We start from the raw sequence: 25,708 nt of genomic DNA, 5'->3' as shown, positions 1-25,708 counted from the left end.
TATCAACAAATTTAGTGAATTTTGATAAATCGAAAAACTTATTTGTTAGAAGACCTCAACGGTAAAATTTATGTGTAATTACATCAAAATCTTGAAAGAAGAGAGTACAATTATCCCTAATATTTATCATAGAAGAGTCCTTATCCCAATATTAAATTAAGATACTTCAGATATATAAATGTGGATCGGTCCATGAGTCCACCGCCCCCAACCCAATGTCCAATAGTTTAGAAGTAAATAAATGGGTTGAAGTTAAATAAGAAAAAGACTTATACTTTGTTGGCTAAATAGTGTAGAAAATTTAAAAAAAAGAAAAACCAATGAAAGAATAATAAATATTAACACAAACATATCAAAATAATTGATATGGTGTTTATATGTATTAGCATGACACTCAACAAGAAATCCTTGAGTAGGTTGAGGTACTATCTTCCTTCTATTTCAGAGACTGTGAGTTCATTAGCAGATAACTTCTCTGGTATAGTCTCTTCTACCTTCTCAATAATGCTGTTTCTTGTGATGAATGCTGGATTCTTGGGTATTGGCAAACTTGACATTTCATTTTTTAGCGTAAATATAACATCTTCAATGGTAGGTCGATCGACTGCGTGATTTTCAACGCATAGAAGGCCTATATGAATGCATCTCTGCAGTTGATTTCTAATGCATGAAGCCGTCAATGTTGGATCCATGAGCTCCATAGCAGAATCTTTTCTCCAGAGCTCCCAGGCCTGTAGATATAATCCATCATATTTTATGTGTTCTGAGAAGTATACTGAGATGGAAGTGGTGAAACCATTATATATTTTGATATAACTTACATACTCCACCAGATTTAGAGGACCTTCAATTTGATGGAAGCTATTGTTTCTCCGACCACTCACAATTTCAAGTACTAAAACTCCAAAACTATAGACATCTGATTTAACGGAGAATATGCCCTGCATGGCGTACTCAGGGGCCATGTAACCACTGAGAAGCATTCATATAAGTTTTTAGTCATATAAATTATTCAAGTCAATCATACACTTAATTTATGAAAAAGCTACTAGAAGATGTCACTTACTAGGTCCCAACACGTCGGTTCGTGTTAGCTTCATCTATGTTCTGCTTAAAAATTCTTGCAAGACCAAAATCAGAAATCTTCGGATTCATGTTTTCATCAAGTAATATGTTACTTGGTTTCAGATCACGGTGGATTATCTTGAGTCGCGAGTGCTTGTGAAGGTAGAGTAGTCCTTGAGCCGTCCCTTCGATGATTTTGAATCTTTGCTGCCAATCTAATTGCTCCCTCGTAGACGGACCTGTTGAATAACTAAGACTAATTATCCTCCTAAAGGGTTCAGTTTCACTCATCTTTCTCAATTTTTTGATACCATCTCATATAGTGATCACCAGAAAAGATAGTAGATTGAAAGGTCAGTGCACTTCAAAGAATGTTCACTAACTTTCCCAGTGCTATGAAAGCCACCTATGCCTATATTATACTGTGATGGGTATTATCCAATTAATAATAGTTTAAGAAAGAAGTTGATACTCACTGAAGAGAAAGAAATCCAGACTTTTGTTGGGCATGTAGTCGTAGATTAACATTTTATCATCGCCATGAATGCAAAAGCCAAGTAGCTTAACAAGGTTCACATGCTGCAGTTTAGAAATGAGTATGAGCTCAGTTTTAAACTCGAGCAATCCTTGTCCTGATTGCCGTGAAAGAATCTTTACGGCTATATCTTGGCCTTCTGGTGTTTTTCCCTGTAAAAGGTTATAAACGTACATGACCTGGTGAACTTGGAATGCAAGCCTATGGTTCCGATTATCAATATCTCTAACTACATCTTTTTGGAACTTATTCTAATGAGAAAAACCAGTCACTAGCAACAACTTATGAAATGGTCCTCCAAAAGTTAATATTTGGTAATCTTCTTTGAGCAATCAATGGATTTAGTCTCATAATATGCAATAAATACAACAGCATAATTTTCTTACTTTCTGTCCTACCAAACTTCCATTAGATTACCAAAACATCCTCAAGTTATAACTTTTGCATGTGGTTTTCAGATTTCACTGTTCTGTTTCTAGAAAATAAGAGTGTAACCATTCAGTCCTATTCCCGGGCGGAGATAATTGCAGCATTTTCCCAAAGCGGAAACTCAGGGTGAAGGTTTAGAATGTGAGTATGCTAAGCAATTACACATACTCACAAGGGTTTTTGTAATTAACCCCCCTTCTTATGTTTTGAAATGATATTCTAACTCATAGAACTGGAACTAATGACAAGTTATCTGCTCAATTATTCCCTGAAATAAATTCTAAGAACATACTCTAGATTAAGACACTGTAATCGGAATGCTCTGAATCAATATACGAATATGTGATGAAAATTTTTACCTTGTAAACAGGACCAAACCCGCCCTGTCCCAGTTTGTGGTATGAGGAAAAGTTGCTCGTGGCAGATACAATAGATGCATAAGTGAACCGTCTAAGATCATGATTCTTGGCTCCACTACTGTCGAGTTCATAAGTGTCTGTATACCCCTCTAGCGTCAGCAGTTCATGTAACTTTTCCTCCCTTTTCCCTGTCAGATGATCATCAAAACTATCGACATAAGAATGGAAGCGAAGATTCCTGAAAACATTAAAGAGTATCCAAGAAAGCAATCAGGATATCACTATTATACCTTGTTTGATTCTTCTCATAATGCACAAAGCCATGGCCAGAATAACCAGCACTACTGCACTTACTACAAGAAGGATGATCTTTGTATTCTTTTTCATTCCTGTCATTGATGATTTTAAACTTCGGTCAGCTGGTTAAACTGTATCTCAACAACAAACATGCATGTACACTAGAAGGAAGGTGGAACTGCAAACAGTTTCTGTTGGCTAAGATGATTTCATATATAGGAATCAACCTTTGCTTGAAGATGTAGAACCTGGGCTTGAAGTTGAAGGTGGAGAACCTCTGCTTGAAGGCTGGCTGCTCTTAGAGTCGCGTTGGAGTCCAAAAAATATTTTTCGTGCATAACCACCAAAGTTGTATTCTTTTGTTAGCATCTCATAAGCAAATGTCGATTTTACTTAATTCTATCTATATATACAGTGGAAAAAAATGCAAACAACTCCTGTGATATTACAAATGAATAAATTATCTACATATAAAAAAATATAGTAATTTACCCCCTTATGTTTTTGAAATGCAACAATTTACTCTCCTGTGTTTTTTAATATGAAACAATTTAAAAAAAAAATTGCTTCATTTTTCAAAACATTGGGTATTTTTTTTCATAAAAAGACAATTTGCTCATTTACAATATCACATGTAGGTAAATTGCATTAAACCCTATATTATGTAAAAGATTATTAATTTTACAAGTATTTGTTCCCGTTGTAAAAAAGCTTTTATGCTTTGCGAAAATTATATATTTAATCCATAATATAAAGGAGTTGTCACTTTTCATCCCATAGTTACAAATATAACCAAATTTAGTCCTACAAATTAACTTTTGTTGCAAAATAATCGTGCCATAAAAAATAAACGACAAATGTCAAATAAATGTCATGTGACCATTAAAAGGCCTCAGGAGAAATGCTCTTTTAATACAAAAAATAGGGGTTGTGTCACTTTTGATACCATAATAGATAGTTAAATTTAGTCCGATAACTTTTCGTTGCAAATTAGTTCTGTTAAGCTGCAAGTTTTAAACAGATATTGTGAAATGTAAAAAATTTAAATAAAAAAAGACCCATTTACTCAATTACCTCAATATATTATATTTTTTTTTGAGAATATAAAAATAGTTAACTTTTTCTCATAACTCAAAAGAATTTGTATATATACCAGCTACAGGAGCATGTTGAATGCAGGTGTATAATTTAAATTTCTATTTTTTTGGTTTAATAATATGAAAGAGAAGAAAAGGAAAACTCCTCATGATTAATATTTTTTTTTATTAATTTTCAAGAAGGATGAACATAATATTTTTGACAGAGAAATTTAATTAGATAATCGCTTCGTCTAGAAATAAATATGCTTGTTGATATTTTGATCGATATATTTATGTTATCAGTGAAAACACACTTGATATGTATTTATAATTTAAAATTTTTATAATACTTTTTATCTAAATAACTATTAAATTAAAGATAAAATGAATTATTGATCAAAATTGATGCAATAAAATAACATTAAATATGCATGATCACCTAATTATTGAAAGAGTTGATTGATTAAAGAAATAAATTTCTTATGAATAAATAAATAAACATATTTGAGAATAATTCCATTAATCTTCATGAACTTCAAATTTTTAATGTATATTTTTTGTAAACGGAAAAGTCAGAGAGGATTTGCGTACTGCCGCCGGCCGCCGTTCAATTTGACAGGCTCAATCAATTGGATGAAAAGGGAATTCCCGTAAAGTTACCTGGCGTTTGAGAACGGGCAGAACGTTATGGTATAGTCGGCTGCCCCTGTACATGAGAAGGTGGTGTTCGCATCATCATATGTGTAGCTGAACGCTTGTGGGCACGCGCTCTTGAACACCTGCGAGTATTGTGTGGGCTTGCAGGTATCCGGTGTGTTGTTTGCCCCTCTACAGCAGTACTGGTCCTCCAGGAACGCCTGGCACGCACTCTTGCACGCCACGCCTTCTCCGCCTACGCTCGTCACTCGCAGCTCCGACGGACACGCGCCGTTCACATCAGCCACACATCCCGTTTCCACACAGCTGTCCCCGGAACCGCCTTGCGGGGTCACCAGAATCGGCAGGTTGTAACCGAAGACGAGGCTGACGTCGTAGAAGTCCGTTCTGGGTACGGTGTCGAGCTGGAACTCCGCGAGCGTGACGGTGGGCACAGTACGGCCGCCGTCGCACTCCAGCTTCCCTGTGCCACAATCGCCAGTTATGCAGGAGAATTTTCCGCTGGAGTCGTTGCCGCAGTTGGTTCTGCCCCAGAGCCGGCCTCCCCACGACGACGACGCGTTGATTATCTTGGATCCACCAGTCTCTAAAGAGAAACCAGATGTGGGAAGCGTTCCCCTATTGGAAAAAATGCCTGGCCAGACTGTGAACTCGCATTTGTTCACAAAGGTAAAAGCTGCAGAGCAATAAATTCCTGTAACACAATCGTACAGCAAATCCTAGTAAAAAAACCATCAAGAATCAATGAAGAAAACGAAGCCACGGTTGAAAACTTTGAATCAGAAACTAGCATTGGTTACTCCTACCTGCTTTTGAGGAATTAATAAGAATTAGGAAAAGAATTTGGAAGCTGAGTTTTCTCGTCATGATACAATATATATGTATACACACACAATTAATATAATTACAAAGAACATATAGAGAGAGAGAGGGAAGAGGGAGAAAAAGAGGAAGAAGAGGATAGAGAGAGAGGGAAGAAGGAGAAAAAGAGGAAGAAGAGGAGGGGAGGGAGAAAATGGAGAAAATTGAAATTATGGTTGTCAGAATTGTTTTATATTAGAGGGGGAAAATCCTGCTGTTCATCATCACGACCGAATCAAATCAAGCAAATACTATAAAAGAATAATCACACTCTCATTTCCTGATATTTGAAGATATACCTCATTATATTTATTAATTCGTAAAAACGTATCCTCACAATTTTATTTACAATAAATTGTTAATAAGTCAATTAAGGGTTAATATAATTTTTTTTTTATTTTTTTTGTTAATATCAGTAAATTCCGTGAATTTTTAATTGAGAAATTTATTTATTAGACGGAAACAAACCTTTGGAGTGCTAAGTGTAATTTTTCAAACTATAAGGGGTTTGCGTGTAATTACATCAAACTTTAGGGGAAGGTAGTATAATTATCCCTATTTAAATTGATTATGTGATTGATTATTTAATTAAAATTAGTGATAATTATATTTACACTCCATAATTTATGGTCTATTTACATAAATCATCCCTATCTTTTAGATAAATATACACATAAAACCTCAAGATATCATTTTCACTTATACAAACCACCCGTTATTTTTTTAAAAAAATTACACATATACCTCTAAAAATATTAGCATTATTACACAAATTGCCCCTATTTTTTGAATAGTTTATGTAATTATACAAAATAGGGATGATTTGTATAAATAGATCATAGATCAGAGGCGATAAATATAACTATCATTTAATATTATATATATCAATCATATAATAAATATATTATATTTATTGTATAAATTAAATTTAACTAAGTTTAATTTGGATTAGAATTTTTGTTTGGGGATACTTTAATCTATGTAAATCATCAATCCACAGTGAAAAAGTATATAAGTTTTGGACTTTTTTGATTGATTAGTCAACTTAAATGAAGTCAATTCTTTGTGGGCCAATTTTGAGTTAAATTACACTGTCCAACCAAAGACATTTATCACATTCATTGGCATGATCTACATTTTATTTTATTATACAAACAAAAATCAAAGCGATGTATGATTGATTTTTGTCCATCATATCCGCTTCATACTTAACAAATAATATTAATAATAACAATATCTGCGTAAGTGATAATTTGGCACTTGACTTTTGCTGCATAATTTTTATAGAGTGATACTAATAACATGTCTCATATTAATTAAAAACGAAAAGATTCAAGTATCATTGAAGGTTAACATATGTGACAAACGATAGTGAAAAAATGAGTAATGTCATTTAACAACGGGTGTCGACAAGACCGCAAATCTTCTCTTCCATTTATATCAGAAATCATAATTTCTTGGATGTGCTTTCGTCTACCTCTTCAAGGACATCATTTTTTGTGACAAATGCTGGATTTTTGGGCAGCCGCATACTAGTTTTTAACATCAAAACACCATCTTCAACGATGGGTCGATCGATTGTATGATTTTCAACACATAGAAGTTCAATGTGGATGCATCTTTGCAATTGGTCTATTATACATGAAGTCTTCAACGTTGTGTCCATGAGGTCTATCGCGCAACCATTTCTCCGAAGCTCCCAAGCCTATATATATATATTATATTTACCTCATTACAAGTATAAAAATATAAATTAGATATTTTTTGCTAATAAATTATACAGAACGCTAAATGAGGGGTGAAATTAGAAGTTTATATAAATTCTTTATTAACGTCAATATTTTTCGTCCAAACCTTAATAGAAGAGGTACAGTTATAAATCGAGAATACTCGAAGGAGGTGTAAGTATAATTTCAAAAGCTTTTTTTGGGAGAAAGTATAATATTGTACTTTTAGATGGATTCTGAATGTAATTATTAATCAAAATAAAATTGAAAACTAAATTAACAACACCAAATAAAAACAAACTATATACATGCAGAATATGCAGTTGATGTATAGCTATACATAAATGTCATCATACAACAAAAATAGCCTCACTAACACAAGATTGTATAATACATAGTGCTACTTTCCTTGTATATTAGTAATTGTGAATTCACTAGCTGATGACAACTTGTCTGAAGTACTTTTTTCCACTTCATCAAATATACTATTTCCAGCGATGAATGCTGGGTTCTTGAGCCCTGGTAAACTTGTTTCGTTTTTTAACATTAATACGACATCTTCAATCGTGGGTCGATCGACTGCATGATTTTCCACACATAGAAGCCCGACATGGATGCATCGTTGCACTTGATCTGCAACGCATGAAGCCCTCAATGTCGGATCCATTATTTCTAGTGCGAAACCTTTTCCCCAGAGCTCCCACGCCTGAAAAAGTTATTCCATATACACTTTTCATTTTTGAAATGGTGTACCAAAAAACAAAAAAGAAACATTTATGAATGAAACTTACGTGTTCGACCAGGTCCAGCGGGCCTTCCATTTGGTGGAATCTATTGTTTTTTTACCACTCACGATCTCAAGTACTATAATTCCAAAACTATACACGTCTGATTTTGTAGAGAAGATACCCTTCATTGCGTACTCAGGAGCCATGTAACCACTGTAATGATCAGACATATACAATCAATTATAAATAGAGAACTAAAAAACATTCAAAACAATCATATCTTTGTTAATTCGTTGCTTACTAAGTCCCGACACGCCTGTTTGTGTTAGCTTCACTTGCGTTTTGCTTAAAGATTCTAGCAAGACCGAAATCAGATATCTTCGGGTTCATATCTTTGTCAAGCAATATGTTACTTGGTTTCAAGTCTCGATGAATTATCCTCAACCGTGAGTACTTATGAAGGTAGAGTAGTCCTTGAGCAATCCCCTCGATGATGTTGAATCGCTGCTGCCAATTCAGTTGCTCCTTATCAAATGGACCTGTTATGGCCGTGCCCAAAAACTTTAGATTTGTACGAATACTTGAATACGCAATGTCAGACAACTAGTGAGTAATTGGAAATTGCTTACTAAAGAGAAAGAAATCGAGACTCTTGTTAGGCATGTAGTCGTAGATTAGCATTTTGTCGTGTCCATGAATGCAAAAGCCAAGTAGTTTCACAAGGTTCACATGCTGCAGTTTAGATATGAGTATGAGCTCAGTTTTGAATTCCAGAAATCCTTGTCCAGACTGTCGTGAAAGAAGCTTTACTGCTATATCTTGACCTTCTGATGTTTTTCCCTGTTCGAAAAGGGAAAAAGGGAATAAATGTAACTATGACATGCATGCGTATTAAATTAAGATTATTCTTCTAAATTAATTTCAATACTTTGAGTAGTTAGTTCCTAGGAAGTTGGAATATATTAATTGAGTGGATTAATCTCATAATATATATTTATCTATATTTTATTTATTTATATTTAACTTGAAACGTAAGGTGTATTATAATTCAAATCCCCCAAGGCGCGCATTATGCACATTTCCTCGATTTGATTAATTTTATGTCACATTGTAAACACATGATAATATTTATTTTAATAAGTAATCAACATACAATTAATTTGGTAAATTGTATGTTTGATCCCACATGATAAGGGTTAACGTTTTTCATCATAAATTTTAAAATGGTTCAAGAATCGAATTCTTCAACACATTCAGTCCCGTAGCCCACTTTTCATAACAAAAATTAGATGACAAAATCACGTATCATGCACGTGGCCGTTAATTATCAACGAAGGGTGGCTTTTGGGCAATATTTTCATAATCAGACCAGATCGGCCGTTCAATCAAGAACTGATCATGTATCCAGCCCAATTCATATGTCCAAAATCAACGTGGCCAAAATTAATGCGGACCGGTAAAAACTGGCCAAAATCAATGACCCGATTATCGGTCAAAAACTTAAGTTTTTACATATTTATAGCCAAGAGAGTTTTAGCTTGGCATATATTTTTTCAATGTGAAATAATAAGCTTGATTTAAATTTTTTCATATTTATGGTTTAAAGTGTTTAATTAAGTTTTGTCTTATGCTTTTTCAATGTGGGATAATAGGCTTAGCTTAAATATTTCTATATTTATAGTTTAAAGTGCCGACTTATACTTTTACAATATGGGATAATAAGCTTGGCTTAAACTTTTCATATTTATAGTGTAAAATATTTATATTTGACTTATATTTTTTCAATTGGGCTAATAGCCAATAGGGTTTTGATAAATTGATGAAAAAATTATTTTAGTCCATTAACTTAATTCTCGTTCAATTTTAGTCCACTAATTATGATAATTATTATATTTTATACATTATATTGAAAAAATGCTTTCAATTAGGTATACCAATGGCTGATTTTTTCAATTTTTGCTGAAATTGCTTCAATTTGGGGATTTTTTTAACCCACATGGCATCAAAGTCTGACGAAGCAGATGAGGTGAACTTATTTTTTTGAGTTATTATATTTTTTAGCCCACTTATTTTATTCATGATTTAATTTATCCCATGTGGCACTAAAAAATACCTTAGCTCAAGTGGATATTTTTTTTATATTTTCTCTCCAACACAAACACTTAAATAAAGAAAAAAAAATATCAAATTGCATAAAAACAAGCTTTGAATTTATATTTTATACTAGTTTTTGTGACACGTCGTCTATACATGCATATAATAAATAATCATTACACATTTTAAAATATATTATAAATTAGAATAAAATATATAAATCCATAAATTATATATAATTATAAATCAATATTTTATAAATACTTATGAATTAATAAAATAATATAAAAATAATTATTATTTTATCAATAATTATACATATAGATAAAAAATGCATAAAATTATAGAGATAAATATACATAATTATACTATAGATAATTATTTTATTTAATTATAAAATTATAGATAAAAAATAAGTAAAATATTAATTTATTAAAAATACATAAAATTGTGGTAATTATAAATGCTTATAAATTATAAAAAATAAAATTCTTATTTTATATCATATAATACATAAAATTGTAAAACTAAACTTTATTATTTTAAAAATAATTATAAATTATAAAAAAAATATTATACTGTATAATATAAATTTAAATAAAAATAAATAAATCTCCACCCCGCCACAGAAGGAGACAACACCCACCCCACAATTGGGCGATCGTCATTCGGGCGACAACGAGTTGCCCGCCATCACCAAATGGCGCTCAACTGTGCGTTGGGGCCCTGACGCCCCCCCCCCCCCCTCTCTGGGGGTAGAGGAGGTGGGGAGGGTAGGATTTTATTCTTTTTTTTTAAGTTTATATTAATTATATAAATAATTTTATTTTATAATTATGTATATGTTTATATCAATTATTCCATGTAGGACGCCTACTTGCCTAGTGTACTTCTTAGCCACATCAGACAATAACATGGCTCATTTCGTCGGATAAATAAATAATTAACTGACACATTAGCAATTCCCGTTTAATTGGTTGAAAAATAGACACCAAAATTCTAAATTGGTCCTAATTGAACCATTTTTCAAATATAGTGTAGAAAATATGGTAATTATCAGAGTTAATGGACTAAAATTGAATAAGTTAATTGACTAATTTTTTTTTTCTCTAAATTGATATATAATGTATTGATACGTTACAAATATATATATATAATATATTTCGAGTTAATTGATTTTTCCAATTCAGTTCGACTGGTCGAACCAGTGACTCAATGGCCCAATAACTTATCCAATTCAATCACTGGTCCAATTTTCAAAACATTGCTTTTGGAACTAAGTGTATAGACCCAATAGCTTATCCAATCCATTTCCCCAATATTTTCCCCATGTATATACTTTTGGTATCAACATTTCAATGTTTGACATATTTAATTTCAAGAGCCACTTGTCGTAATAAAACAACGGCCACATACAGAATACGTGATTCTGGCCTATTTTTAGAAAAAGTTTTACTATGAAATTAACTGTGTAGAAAAAAAAAAATTTTTTAACACCATTTTAAAATTCGCATAAAACAAAGGTAAAAAAATATGGACTCTCCTAATTTAGGTGATGGAAAATATAATTTTGCCCAATTAATTCATAATGGATCCCGTCCCATGTTTAATGTCGAGTCATCCTAACAATCATGTATCAAATCCAACAAAGTAAATAGAGTCTTAGTTTTACCTTGTAAACGGAGCCAAAACCACCCTGTCCCAATTTATGGTCCGAGGAAAAGTTGTCTGTAGCAGACTGCAGAGATGCATAACTAAATAATCTAAGGTTATGATAATTCTTAGCTCCTGCATGATGAAGCTCGTAAGTTTCTGTATATCCGTCTAGTGTCAGCAGGTCATCGAATTGATCTTCCGTCAATATTTTCCCTGTAAGATGGTCGACCATGAGGAAAAATGTCCAAAGTTCATTGGCTATGAGAGTTACTGTTTACTATATTATTATTGGAGACGTACCCTTTTTAATTTTTCCCATAACGAACAAAGCAACAATAGTGCCCAAGATGAACAGCAGGACTGTTATACTTACTGCAACACGGATGATCTCATGTCTCTTCTTTCCTGTCATAAGGTAACATACATACAATTTCAAGATTAATGATCAGTGTAGTTGATTTTAGTGCAAACAATATGGCCACCAATTTCTGTTTTTTCTGCTCCATTTTGCATCTAATCATTAAGATCACTTTCTGGTAAAGAATTCCATTTAAAATTGGTCACACGCTATCTTCAAGGGCAAAATCAGCACTTTCTAAAAAGACTAGTTTGGATAAATAAATGAAAAGGTGCAACAACAAAAATTAAAGGGAAATTCTTGCCCGAATTCGATTCGATCAAACCCGAATCAATTATACGGTAAGTGCAATACACTTGCCATGTGATTGATGTACGATTTAGGGAAAATGATCAATCACAAAGCAGATGTGATACATTTATTCTGTGATTGAATTGGTTAAGCTAAACCAGATTCGGACAAGAATTTTTCAGAAAGGAATTAGGCGACGAACTACAAAAATATCAATAACTAGAAGATAAAATGATTTTTTACCTTAATAGATATGATAGGAATATAATTAAAAAGCATACATCATGCACATGAGCTAAATAAAAAACAAACCTGGGCTTGAAGGTGCAGAATAATCAAGAACATATGTATCAGGCAGTGAATCATCAGGAGGATTAGTCCGCACAAACTCCAAATCTGTGCCTCTCCAATACACACAACCACTTACATTACCACTCGTATAGCCAACGCATTCACAGTCATTCCAGCACTTCTCTCGGCAGTCACTTATACTGAGGCTTGAATTACTGTCATAAACAGCCGGAGCTGGTGTTCCATTCACATGCCTAAACTCCCCCGACGTAAAATCAAACGTCTGACCGTCATTCCTGCACTTGGGCTGCTCTCTTAATTCACAGCCCGGGTTGGCGTGAGTTTCATCATAACCATAACAAAAACCAGCCTTTGCAATAGTAGGCCTGTCCCTGTCATATATATACCCCTGATAGTCCAGCCTTATTCCTGAAACGTTTCGGTTGTCAGGCGTCCATTCTGGTACATTTATGAGCGAATACGTGAAGTATTCCTCATCACCGCTCCTCACAACGCTGAAGTTGTAGTTCAAGTTTGCAGGATCCGGCTTCGTTAGAATATTGTCAAACTCCTTAACTCTCAAACCGGACCAATCATCGTAGTAGTCCTTCAGCTTTCCGCTCGTCCAATAAACTATGCCTCGTCGCCTGACTAACAATCTGCCTACATCTGGATCCCATTCGAGAGTAAAAGCTCCAGGGGCCGGATCATTAGGCCCGAACCATGAAGTGAGTATCCATTTTCTTCCAGTCCGGCGGTTGACGCCCAGTTTCATCCCTGGAAGAAGAGTATCGGTAGGATGATCAAAGCTTTGCCATAAGATCACTTCATTATTTGAGGAACTCAACTCCTTTACTACAAGATTCCCTGTATCCAACAAAGTGGCCGACACATTAATAATCTTCTTGCTTGATTCTCCGGCATATAGCTCGATGGATGCTCTGGCATTCATACCGTGCCCGATAATCAGCTTCCCCGTGGTGTCCAAAGTGAGAAACGGATCCTGTCCTCCGAAAGCAGGCTGCTCCCTGTTGCCAATCCACACGGGAAAGTATATGCTGTTTGTATGAGTTATTGCTATGTAAGCATTACCATCGTCCAGGATACCGAATCCTAAGCTGAAAATCCCCTTGGCAGAAAGCAATTGAGATGATGAGTTTAGCCTGTCTCCTGGTTTGAGCGTGTCGACTGATGAAACCCGCCAGGACAGGGAGACCAAACAGTGGACAAATATCAAGAAAACATGTGTCTTACGTGAAGCTTGCATCATTGGGTTTTTGTACAAGATTTGACTCTTGCGACACTACAAATGTTGAGATGAAGTACAGTATGTTGTCTGTGCGTGTGAGTTTGTCTACATATATCAAGATTCTAATGAACGAGAACTGCAAAACATATATACATCAGATGCCCCAAGAACAGACTAATGGTGTGTGAGTTGGATTAGTTGTTTTTCGTAATATTGAAGTCTGAATAATGAAGAAAAAGTAGAGGGAAGATTAGTCCATTTCGTGTTCTTGGCTGTACATGTCAATATGAAACAATTCCCACTTTCCCGGAAAGCTTGTGAACAAGAATCCTCAGTTTCTTCTGTGTCTGCGCCGAGGGGTTAATTTAAGGTAAGATTTTTATACCAATCAAATTTGGTCAAATTACATTAATTATGTATCATATATTTTTCATGTAATCAGTCACTTTTTTTGAATTATGCACTAATGATACAACAAGTTATTATACTTATCATATAATTAGTTCGAATTTGATTAAACTCAATATGAATTAGAATTTTCACAATTTAAGTCCCACAAGTTGAGCCTTATTCTCATAAGAATTACTTTAACATATTTTAAAATATTTTGTTTGTGTTGTACCGCGTTATAGATATTATATGACTAAATTATCAAAAGAAAAAAAGGTACACAAATGATGGCTATTAATTTAATTAATTATGGTTTAGTGGTTTGTTCAAACTTTACCGTGTGGACTTGCTTTTAGATATTGTCAAGTTATATATGGATAGATACAATGACCGGAGATAGGTAGGTTTATATGGGTTTAATTCAAGTTAAAATTCTAACATTGTTGAGACAAACTTATTTCACTACAACAAATGATAATTAATGTTAGTAAAAAATTATTAAGTTGTGATTTTAAAATTGTCACTAGATATTCGGTATGCGTTTTATATTGATTGCAAATAAAAGTTTGAATGACTTATAAGTCTCAATATCTCATTTTGGAAAAATTGCATTTTGTCATTTTAATCCCATTTATTATATTTTTTACACATTTTGTTTCATACATTAAAATTTTTTTAATGTTAGTCCCAACATGACTTTTCAATTTAATTTTTTTACAGAAAAGTCACGTGAATTAAGAGTGGCCGTTAAAGGCTATTCTTAGGGAGAACATATTGCACGTGACCTTTACATGCACTCTATATTGACTTGAAGAAATGAAGATTTTGTTTCCCTTGCCCTGATCTGCCACAAATTAGCCCAAACCAAGCACCCTACAATTAAACCGCCCATATCTAAACTTAAAATCAAAGAAAATGAAGAGAAAATCGGGGTATATTGTACGTTGGAGTGTGGAAAGGGAGAAGATGTCTCAACCCAAAAGACTAAAAAGAAAAATATCGAAGACATCATCTATACATAAAACAACATTTTCACTCTATATTGCAATATTGTAATAACTATTTGAAGCTTTTCTTTATTTCTTCTTTCATGCTCTTCACTTTTCTTTGCAGCCAAGTATAACAACACTAGATCTTCTACACAAAAAGTCACACCCAATACAATGTCTCTACAACTGTAGAATCTTCTACCTGAAAGTTTTCTGTGTGCATTAAGTCCTCAAATACATCATCTTCCTATAATAATACGTGGGTTTTTCATTTACCCAACTTCTTCTACTCTCGATGGACGTGGGCTCCTCAACAGCAAGCCAAATTAATTTTTGCGGTGCAAAAATATTGGTGTGTGCCCCAGTCTCCATTTTTCCTTAACAAAGTTGTTTTTTCTTCCCACTAAAACAAACCAATACATGCACTCACTAACGATCACGTGACTTTTTTGTTTAAAAATGTACGAAAAAGTCACGTGGAACTAATATTGAGAATATTTTTAAATGTACGGGATGTAATGTGAGAAAAGTGTTACAAATGGGACTAAATTTAAATGTATGGGATGCAATGTGAGAAAAGTTTAACAAATATAATAAATCGCAAGCTGCATCATTTTTCATTGTTTGTGGAACAAGGCCATGTGCCCCTTTTGGACCCCTCATCTGAGGGACTGTTGATGTAGGTAAGTGTCCCACATTGGTTGCAGACGAGGAGCATGAGTGACTTATAAACCCCAAGGCCTGCTATTTCTAGTAAAACGCCTTTCAAAACAAAATGGTAAGGCTTATATAAAGCAAGAATGAACAATACCTCGGGTAATGAGGCACAGGTCGAGTTGCAAGCTACATCATTTTAAAGATATATATTAAATTGATAATAATTTTGATTTTTCATAATATAATTATTAATGACAAAAAATGCATATGAAATTATTATTGTCTACAATTAGTGATAAATCTATATAACAGCACGAATATAGTGGTGATTATTTTTGTCGTCATTTCATTGTCACTATACATGTGAAGGTACTTGTTTATATATATTACATTTGTCCTGTTACAAGTATAAAACTATTACTAAGGAATCTGTGTTGATAAATTATGCAGCACATGGAATGAGGGGCAAAATTAGAAATTTAATTTTTTTTGTCGACGTTAACACTTTTCGTCTAAATTCCAATGAAAAACGTACAAGTATAAATAAAGAATTTTCGTATAAAATACAATTGTAATTACAAAAGTTTCTTTTAAGAAAAGTATAATTTCAAATTTTGCATGGTGATGAGTTTAAATACACCTAAACTACCAACAGAAAAAGCAAAAAAAATAAGATGGAGGACATGAAATATGCACGTTTCCATATTCATCAACTTCCTAAAAATCAGCAAATACTACTGACCCGACGTAATTGAAACAGGCAAACAACTAAGAAATTTGAAACAGCAAGGAAAAATTCCAGAAAGGAAACATTGCAGCAGCTGAACCAAAACTTCAACAAAACAAATTAAGTTAACAACACCAAATAGAAATGAATAGAAATAAGCTACACATAAATGTCATACAACAAATAGCCTTATTAACACAAGATTGTATAATAGTACTGCGATGCTATCTTCCTTCTACTTCAGTAACTGTGAATTCATAAGCTGGTGATAACAGCTTCTCTGATCTACTTGTTTCTGCTTCATCAAATATACTATTTCTAGTGATAAATGCTGGATTCTTAGGCATCGATACACTTGTCGTTTCGTTTTTTAACATCGATATAACATCTTCAATCGTGGGTCGATCGGCTGCATGATTTTCGACACATAGGAGCCCAACATGGATGCATCGTTGCACTTGATCTGCAATGCATGAACCCCTCAATGTTGGATCCATTATTTCTAGTGCACAATCTTTATTCCAGAGCTCCCAAGCCTGCAAAAATTATTCCATATACACTTTTTCATTTTGAAAGAGGCGTATATATATATAGATTCATGAATGAAACTTACATGTTCGACTAGGTCTAGAGGGCCTTCGGTTTGGTGGAAGCCATTGTTTTTCTTACCACTAACAATCTCAAGTACTATAACTCCAAAACTGTATACATCTGATTTTGTGGAGAATATACCCTGCATCGCGTACTCAGGAGCCATGTACCCACTGTGATGATCAGACACACAATCAATTAATTAAAAAAGAAAGGCCATACAAATATTTGAAGATTATTACTAGTTAACTCGTCACTTACTATGTTCCAGCACGCCTGATTGTGTTAGCTTCACTCACGTTCTGCTTAAAGATTTTAGCAAGACCAAAATCAGAGATCTTAGGGTTCATATCTTTGTCGAGTAATATGTTACTTGGTTTCAAGTCTCGGTGAATTATCCTCAACCGTGAGTACTTATGAAGGTAGAGTAGTCCTTGAGCAATGCCCTCGATGATGTTGAATCGTTGCTGCCAACTCAATCGCTCCCTGTTAGATGGTTCTGTCAAGCATGCAGTGTGCAAAAATTAACATTTTGTTATACATTACTATTACATATATAACTATAATTAGGAAAGTAAGATGGGAACAGAAACTCACTGAAGAGAAAGAAATCGAGACTCTTGTTTGGCATGTAGTCGTAGATTATCATTTTGTTGTCCCCATGAATGCAGAAACCAAGAAGCTTGACAAGGTTCACATGCTGCAGTTTAGAAATGAGTATAAGCTCGGTCTTGAACTCGAGCAATCCTTGTCCGGACTGTCGAGAAAGAAGTTTTACTGCTATATCTTGACCTTCTGATGTTTTTCCCTGCACGTAAAAAGGAATAAACATAACTATAACATGTGAACTAATATTAGGATTATTGTTCTAAATTAATTTTAATTATACTTTAGGATTAAACTCATCATGAATGGGTTTTTTACCTTATAAACAGGGCCAAAACCACCCTGTCCCAGTTTGTAGTCTTGGGAAAAGTTGTTTGTAGCAGATTGGATTGATGCAAAGGTGAACATTCTAAGATCATGATGATTGTTCGCTCCTCCACTTTCGAGCTCGTACATTTCTGTATATCCGTCTAGTGTCAGCAGGTCACTTAATTGATCTTCCTTCCTTTTCCTTGTAAGATGATCTACGCAAGAATTAAGATGATGAGGAAAAATGCCCAAAGTTAATTAGCAATTAGGGTTATTTTTTACTATATTAGTATATGGATACGTACCCTTTTTAAGTTTTCTGATAGCGAACAAAGCAACAATACTGCCCAAGATAAACAGCACTGCTACACTCACTGCAGCTGAGATGATCTCAACATGTCTCTTCTTTGCTGTCATAAGGTAGCATACAATTTCAAGTTAATGATCAGTAGTAGATTTTAATTAGTAATAATATATATAGGGAAAAATGCAATTTACACCAATGTGATATTGCAAATATGCAAATTATCCATCTGTGTTTTAAATTGCTAGTTTCTTTAATAGGGAAATAATTTGCCCATTTGCAATATCATAGGGTTAAATTGCATTAAACCCAAAAAATATATATAAGAGTGTAATTAAAGAGTATACATTATGCACATGAGCTAAATAAAAAACAAACCTGGTCTCGAAGGTGCAGAACTATCAAGAACATATGTATTAGCTAGTAAACCATAGGGAATATCACTCTGCACAAACTCCAAATTTTTGCCTCTCCAATACGCACAACCACTTACATTACCACTCGTATAGCCAACGCATTCGCAGTCATTCCAGCACTTCTCTCGGCAGTCACTCATACTGAGGCTTGAGTTACTGTCATAAACAGCCGGAGCTGGTGTTCCATTCAAATGCCTGAAGTCCCCATACGTAAGATTAAACGTCTGACCATCATTCCTGCACTTGGGCTGCTTTCTTAGCTCACAGCCGAGGTTGGCAGCAGACCCATGATGAGTTTCATCGTAACCATAACAAAAACCAGCCTTTGCAATAGTAGGCCTGTCCGTATCATATATATATCCCTGATAATCCAGCCTTATTGCTGAAAGCTTCCGATTGTCAGGCGTCAATATCGGAATCTTTATGAGTGAATACGTGAAGAATTCCTCATCATCGCTCGTCACAACGCTGAAGTTGTAGTTCAAGTTTGCAGGATCCGGCTTTGGAAGAATATTGTCAAACTCCTTAACTCTCATCGTAATAATCCCTCAGCTTGCCGCTCGTCCAATAAAGGACGCCTCGTCGTCTGACTAACAATCTGTCTTCACTCGGATCCCATTCGAGAGTAAAAGCTCCAGAGGCCGGATTATTAGGCCCGAAAAATGAAGTGAGTACCTGATTTCTTCCGGTCCTGTGGTTGACGCCCAGTTTCATCCCTGGAAGAAGAGTATCGGTAGGATGGTCAAAACTTTGCCATAAGATCACTTCACCATTTGAAGAACTCTTCTCTTTTACTACAAGATTCCCGGTATCCAACAAAGTGGCCGATACATTAATCTTCTTGCTTGATTCGCCGGCATATAGCTCGATGGATTCTCCTCCATTAGAATCGTGCCCGATAACCAGCTTCCCCGTGATGTCGACAGTGAGAAACGGATACAGACCGCTGATAGCAGGCCGATCCCTGTTTGCAATCCACACATAATAGTATACGATGCTGCTGTTCGTGTAAGTCAAAGATAAGTAAGCATTACCTGCACCGTCCAAGGAACTGAATCCTAAGCTGAACATCCCGTTGGCGGAAACCAGTTGAGATGAAAAGTTTAGCCTGTCTCCTGGTTTGAGGGTGTCGAGCCGTGGAACCTGCTGGGACTGGCAGGCCAAACAATGGACAAATATCAAGAAAACGAGTGTCGTAATTGAAGCTCGCATCGTGGGTTTTTGTACAAGATTTGATTCTTGTGAAAAGTACAAATGCTGAGATGAAGTTACCACAATGTGTGTGTGTGTGTGTATCTCTGTATATGTATCAAGATTTAGATGAATGAGAACTGCAAAACATATACACATTAGATGCCCAAAACAGACAGATGGTGGGTTGGTGTAGCATGGATTGGTGTGTGAGTTGGATTAATCGTTGTACTGTATTTAATGCTTATTTGTATATTTATGAAGAACAAGCAGAGGGAGATTAGTCTATTTGGCGTTCTTGGCTGTATATATTTGTCAATGTGAACGGATTCCTACTTGCCCGGAATGTGAACATGAACTGTCTGTTTCTCTCGGCGTCTGCGCAGAGGGTTAATTTAAGTCCCCCACTTTTTATTAGGGACAATGATACAACTTTTGCTATGATTTTGAATTAATTATACATAAATTATATATAGTTTAAAAAATTAATTTAGCATTCCTGACGTTTCCTTATGTCTTTATTGATTCATCCACCGATAAAAATTCATTAAATTTGTTGATTTTAACAAAAATTAATTAATACATTTATATTTAACCCCATTTGACTTATAACTAACTTATTGAAAGTTAAATAATTTTTTTCAAATCAAACTATTATATTATATTTTCACAAGCTAATGCATACAAGGGAGTAAATTTTCACAAGTAATTTGATTAGAAAATATTTGTTTGGTTTACAATAAATCTGTAAATCAATTTATCGGGATAAATACAAAATTTTAATTAATTTTCTTTTCTTATGTCAAGAAATTATATAAATGTTACCAATTGTATGGATTTATTTGTTAGGAAAACAAATTTTCAAGCACTAAGTGTAATTTTTCAGAACATAAAAAATTTATGTGTAATTATACCAAATCTTTTATGGAAGGAAGGCATAATTATTCCTTATATTTAATGTTGAGCCTAATCTTTTTTAAGATTTAAGTAACATTTTACAAATATTATGATACTAAATTATCAAAAAGGTAGTCAAATATGGTTGGCGTGTTATTAATTAATTTAATTAATTATGGTTTAGTGCTTTGTTTCAGACTTTATCATGTGGACTTCCTTTTATATGGTGCCAAGTCAGCTGATAAGTGTGATGGATGGATTCAATTTTAAAATATTTTGATCTGTCACAAAAATTATATATAAAGTTATTACTACCAATGATTAGTGACACAACCTCTATAACGACAACACAAATAAAATAAAAATTATCATTTTTGCTGCATTATCACTATATATATATATGTTACTAAAAGGGTGTCTGGCTAAACTTATGAAAATATCTTATAAGATGTTTGAGAGCTTATAAGTTCTAAATATTTATTTGATTATTTTTTATTTTTTTAAAAAAATATATAAAATTTTAAAATAAAATATTTTGGATCTTATAATTTTTTAAAAAAAATTATTTTTTTTAACTTTTTTTATAATATTTTATAAGCTATATAAGATTAATACGTTAACAAAATTATTTCTATTCATAATCTCTCTCTCTCTCTCTCACACACACACACATACATGCGCGCGCACACTCTCTCTAGAGAAAAATTATGTTTAGAGTGTAAATAGCTTGAACTACCATTTTGACTGCACTATGACCTCATTTATAAAAGGATTTGGAGTAGAATCTGGGAGTTTGTTAGGGCAATCTACATACCATTAGAAGTAGGATTTAGATGTATTTTGATGAGAATATGAGATGTTTGAATGTGGCTTGCCTAGTCAACTCGAAATTTTGAGAGATGGTTACGCAATGTTTGTTAGGATTGATTCCACTGATGTAGAGAATTAGTTGGAGAGTTTTTAAACTGACATGGATTTAGACCTGGTGAGTTTATTTAAAGTGGATTACTTGTTGTTTGCTAAGTTATCTTGTTGAATCAAACCTATTTTTGAACTCTGCCAAGTTAGTATAAATGCAGAGATTATAGACTTGGTACCTTTGTAATAGACGCTTTATTATATGCACGCAGGGATGGCATGTCATGACGACTAGTATATGTAAAAAAAACTCCCTTAATATTTCTTTTTATTTAAATCCATGTAATTGCCAATCATGTATAATTAACCAATAAATTAATTTTTCCAATTTAAAACGCCACATCAGATCCAGGTGACATTTTAGAGAAACTCTAACGAAAGGAGGACCAAAATTGAGCAAGTAAAAAAGCTAGAGGACCAATTTACAACAGTAAAAAATTAAAGGGCTAAAATAAGAAATGAAAATAATTAGAGGACCAAAATTGCATTTAATCCCATAAAAATACAAAGGGCAAAATGGAGTTTAGCCCATAAATTAAAATCAAGAAAGCTTGTCTATTTACTTAATCAAAAGTTGAGTACATCATGCCCAGAAGCTTGTCTGTTATGTATAAGGCGAATAGAAATGTAACATTTTCTGGACTGAAATAACCTATATATGGAACAAAACAAGAATCGTATACCCCATCTCTATCTGCGGAATATGCACTTCATCTGTAGTAAATAAATGTCGTACAACAGCATTGCCTGCCTTACTAACACAAGATTCTACAACAACATGTATATACTACTATCTTCCTTCTACTTGAGTAATTTCACTGGCTGATGAGAACAGCTTCTCTGATTTACTTGTTTCTACTTCATCAAATATACTATTTCTAGTGATAAATGCCGGATTCTTGGGCATCCATACACTACTTGTTCTTTCGTTTTTTAACATTAATACAACATCTTCAATCGTGGGTCGATCGACTGCATGATTTTCGATGCATAGAAGCCCGAATGCATGAATCGTTGCACTTGATCCGTAATGCATGAAGCCCTCAATGTTGGATCCATCATTTCTAGTGCACAACCTTCATTCCAGAGATCCCAAGCCTGCACAAATTATTCCATATATACGTTTTTCATTCTGAAGAGGTGTACCAAAAATATACATTTACGAAAGAAAATAATTTGCGTGCATGTGATCATTTGCTCTTTCTTTGTAATAAAACTTACATGTTCGATCAGGTGCAGGGAGCCTTCGGTTTGATGGAAGCTATTGTTTTTCCGACCGCTCACAATCTCGAGTACTATAACTCCAAAACTATACACATCTGATTTTACAGAGACTATACCCTGCATCGCGTACTCAGGAGCCATGTAACCACTGTGATGATCAGACACACAATCAATTGTTATTAAGAAAAAGAAAAAAAGCAATACAAATATATGAAGATTATTACTAGTTAATTCGTCACTTACTATGTCCCAGCACGCCTGGTCGTGTTCGCTTCACTCACGTATAGCTTAAAGATTCTAGCAAGACCGAAATCAGAAATCTTGGGGTTCATATCTTCGTCAAGTAATATGTTACTTGGTTTCAAGTCTCGGTGAATTATCTTGAGTCGGGAGTGCTTGTGAAGGTATAATAGTCCTTGAGCAATGCCCTCGATGATGTTGAATTGCTGCTGCCAACTCAAGTGCTCCCTGTTAGAAGGTTCTGTCAAGCATGCAGTGTGCAAAAATTAACATTTGTTATACATTACTATTATATATATAACTATAATTAAGAAAGTGAAGATGGGAACAGAAACTCACTGAAGAGAAAGAAATCGAGACTCTTGTTAGGCATGTAGTCGTAGATTATCATTTTGTTGTCTCCATGAAGGCAGAAACCAAGAAGCTTGACAAGGTTCACATGCTGCAGTTTAGAAATGAGTATAAGCTCGGTCTTGAACTCGAGCAGTCCTTGTCCAGATTGTCGAGAAAGAAGTTTTACTGCTATATCTCGACCTTCTGATGTTTTTGCCTGCACGTAAAAAGGAATAAACATAACTATGACATGTGAATTTAATTAAGATTATTGTTATAAATTACTTTGACTACCAGCTAGCTCCTTTGCAATATATTAATTGAACAGACTAATCACATAATTATATGATGCAATAAAACTTAGCAAATACATTAGTACTTGTACTTTGCAATGAACTCATCAATGTAATTAGTTTTACCTTATAAACCGGGCCAAAACCACCCTGTCCCAATTTATAGTCCGAGGAAAAATTGTTCGTGGCAGATTGGATAGATGCATAAGTAAACATTCTAAGATCATGATGATTTTTAGCTCCTCCACATTCGAGCTCGTAAGTTTCCGTATATCCGTCTAGTGTCACCAGGTCATGTAATTGATCTTCCTTCCTTGTCTCTGTACGATGATTGACGCAAGAAATTAAGATGAGGAAAAATTAATGTCCAAAGTTAACTAGCAATAAGGGTTAATTTTTACTATATTATCATAGATACGTACCCTTTTTAATTTTTTTCATAACGAACAAAGCAACAATAGTGCCCAAGATAAACAGCACTACTGTTATACTTACTGCAACATGGATGATCGTGACATGTCTCCTCTTTCCTGTCATAAGGTAAAATACATTAAGATTAATGATGATTTCAGTTCAATTATAATATATACATCATGCAGATGAGCTAAATTCAAAATAAACCTTGTCTTGAAGATGTGGAAACAAGAACAAATGTATTATCGTATGAATCATCAGGAGGATTAGTCCGCACAAACTCCAAATGTGTGCCTCTCCAATACACACAACCACTTACATTACCACTCTTATAGCCAACGCATTCGCAGTCATTCCAGCAGCTCTCTCGGCAGTCACTCATACTGAGGCTTGAATTATTGTCATAAACAGCCGGAGTTGGTGTTCCATTCACATGCCTAAACTCCCCCGATGTAAAATCAAACGTCTGACCGTCATTCCTGCACTTGGCCTGCTCTCTTAATTCACAGCCCGGGTTGGCGTGAGTTTCATCGTAACCATAACAAAAACCAGCCTTTGCAATAGTAGGCCTGTCCCTGTCATATAAATACCCCTGATAGTCCAGCCTTATTCCTGAAAAGTTTCGGTTGTCAGGCGTCAATTCCGGTACATTCATGAGCGAATACGTGAAGTGTTCCTCATCACCGCTCCTCACAACGCTGAAGTTGTAGTTCAAGTTTGCAGGATCCGGCTTGGTAAGAATATTGTCAAACTCCTTAAGTCTCAAACCGACCAACTCATCGTAGTAGTCCTTCAGCTTTCCGCTCGTCCAATAAACTATGCCTCGTCGCCTGACTAACAATCTGCCTACATCTGGATCCCATTCGAGAGTAAAAGCTCCAGGAGCGGGATCAAGTGGCCCGAACCATGAAGTGAGTACCCGATTTCTTCCACTCCTGTGGTTGACGCCCAGTTTCATCCCTGGAAGAAGAGTATCAGTAGGATGATCAAAACTTTGCCACAAGATCACTTCACCATTTGAAGAGCTCATCTCTTTTACTACGAGATTCCCTGTATTCAACAAAGTGACTGATACATTATTTTTCTTGCTTGATTCGCCGGCATATAGCTCGATGGGATCTCCTCCGTTGGTACCGTGAGTGATAAACAGCTTCCCCGTGGTGTCTACAGAGAGAAAGGGATCCTGACTTGTGGAAGCAGGCTGCTCTCTGTTGCCAATCCACACAGGAACGTATCTGCTGTTTGTATGACTTACTCCTAAATAAGCTGTATCTAGAGCTCCCATGGTAGTGAATCCTAAGCTGAAAATCCCATTGGCGGAAACCAGCTGAGATGATAAGTTCAGCTTCAGCCTGTCTCCTGGTTTGAGGGTGTCGAGTGATGAAACCTGTTGGGACTGCGAGCCCAAACGTTGGACAAATATCAAGAAAACAAGCGTCCTATAATAACTTGAAGTTTGCATCGTGAGATTTTGTAGAAGACTGGATTCTTGTGAAAAACACAAATGTTGAGAGATGAAGTACTGTGTGTGTG

General features: G+C 34.6%; 6 protein-coding genes across 7 annotated transcripts; all 6 read right to left on the bottom strand.

The window, feature by feature from the left end:
- On the bottom strand, window positions 316-5,434 carry LOC105172730 (G-type lectin S-receptor-like serine/threonine-protein kinase At1g11330). Of its 2 annotated transcripts, none has more exons than XM_011094285.2 (9): window positions 5,228-5,433; window positions 4,425-5,115; window positions 2,913-2,977; window positions 2,679-2,777; window positions 2,389-2,576; window positions 1,542-1,752; window positions 1,067-1,304; window positions 822-972; window positions 316-731 (listed from the first exon to the last, which is right to left on the bottom strand). In XM_011094285.2, exons 1-9 carry the CDS (start codon window positions 5,286-5,288, stop codon window positions 426-428), a joined length of 2,010 nt encoding a protein of 669 aa, XP_011092587.1. In that variant the 5' UTR covers window positions 5,289-5,433; the 3' UTR covers window positions 316-425. The 2 variants fall into 2 exon arrangements, with proteins under 2 accessions (XP_011092587.1, XP_020553160.1); XM_020697501.1 differs by having other exon boundaries at window positions 532-731; window positions 826-972; window positions 5,228-5,434.
- LOC105172839 (G-type lectin S-receptor-like serine/threonine-protein kinase CES101) lies at window positions 7,560-14,046 on the bottom strand. The gene is made up of 7 exons (XM_011094416.2): window positions 12,449-14,046; window positions 11,788-11,892; window positions 11,504-11,700; window positions 8,367-8,577; window positions 8,039-8,276; window positions 7,801-7,950; window positions 7,560-7,715 (listed from the first exon to the last, which is right to left on the bottom strand). Exons 1-7 carry the CDS (start codon window positions 13,695-13,697, stop codon window positions 7,682-7,684), a joined length of 2,184 nt encoding a protein of 727 aa, XP_011092718.2. The 5' UTR covers window positions 13,698-14,046; the 3' UTR covers window positions 7,560-7,681.
- LOC105172838 (G-type lectin S-receptor-like serine/threonine-protein kinase At1g11330) lies at window positions 16,546-19,193 on the bottom strand. Its single transcript, XM_020697502.1, has 7 exons — window positions 18,628-19,193; window positions 18,251-18,355; window positions 17,955-18,160; window positions 17,628-17,838; window positions 17,292-17,529; window positions 17,053-17,203; window positions 16,546-16,975 (listed from the first exon to the last, which is right to left on the bottom strand). The coding sequence occupies exons 1-7, from the start codon at window positions 18,803-18,805 to the stop codon at window positions 16,664-16,666; spliced, it is 1,401 nt and encodes a 466-aa protein (XP_020553161.1). The 5' UTR covers window positions 18,806-19,193; the 3' UTR covers window positions 16,546-16,663.
- LOC110012718 (G-type lectin S-receptor-like serine/threonine-protein kinase CES101) lies at window positions 19,191-20,244 on the bottom strand. The gene has a single exon (XM_020697424.1). The coding sequence runs from the start codon at window positions 20,013-20,015 to the stop codon at window positions 19,191-19,193; it is 825 nt and encodes a 274-aa protein (XP_020553083.1). The 5' UTR covers window positions 20,016-20,244.
- LOC110012717 (G-type lectin S-receptor-like serine/threonine-protein kinase At1g67520) lies at window positions 23,138-24,278 on the bottom strand. Its single transcript, XM_020697423.1, has 4 exons — window positions 24,184-24,278; window positions 23,888-24,081; window positions 23,475-23,685; window positions 23,138-23,376 (listed from the first exon to the last, which is right to left on the bottom strand). The coding sequence occupies exons 1-4, from the start codon at window positions 24,200-24,202 to the stop codon at window positions 23,138-23,140; spliced, it is 663 nt and encodes a 220-aa protein (XP_020553082.1). The 5' UTR covers window positions 24,203-24,278.
- LOC110012716 (G-type lectin S-receptor-like serine/threonine-protein kinase CES101) lies at window positions 24,372-25,708 on the bottom strand. Its single transcript, XM_020697422.1, has one exon. It carries the CDS (start codon window positions 25,635-25,637, stop codon window positions 24,372-24,374), a length of 1,266 nt encoding a protein of 421 aa, XP_020553081.1. The 5' UTR covers window positions 25,638-25,708.

This window comes from Sesamum indicum, linkage group LG10 (assembly GCF_000512975.1).
Source record: "Sesamum indicum cultivar Zhongzhi No. 13 linkage group LG10, S_indicum_v1.0, whole genome shotgun sequence".
Lineage (NCBI taxonomy): Eukaryota > Viridiplantae > Streptophyta > Magnoliopsida > Lamiales > Pedaliaceae > Sesamum > Sesamum indicum.
The sequence above is the reverse complement of the archived record's forward strand: the minus strand, read 5'-3'. Positions and strand labels throughout refer to the sequence as shown.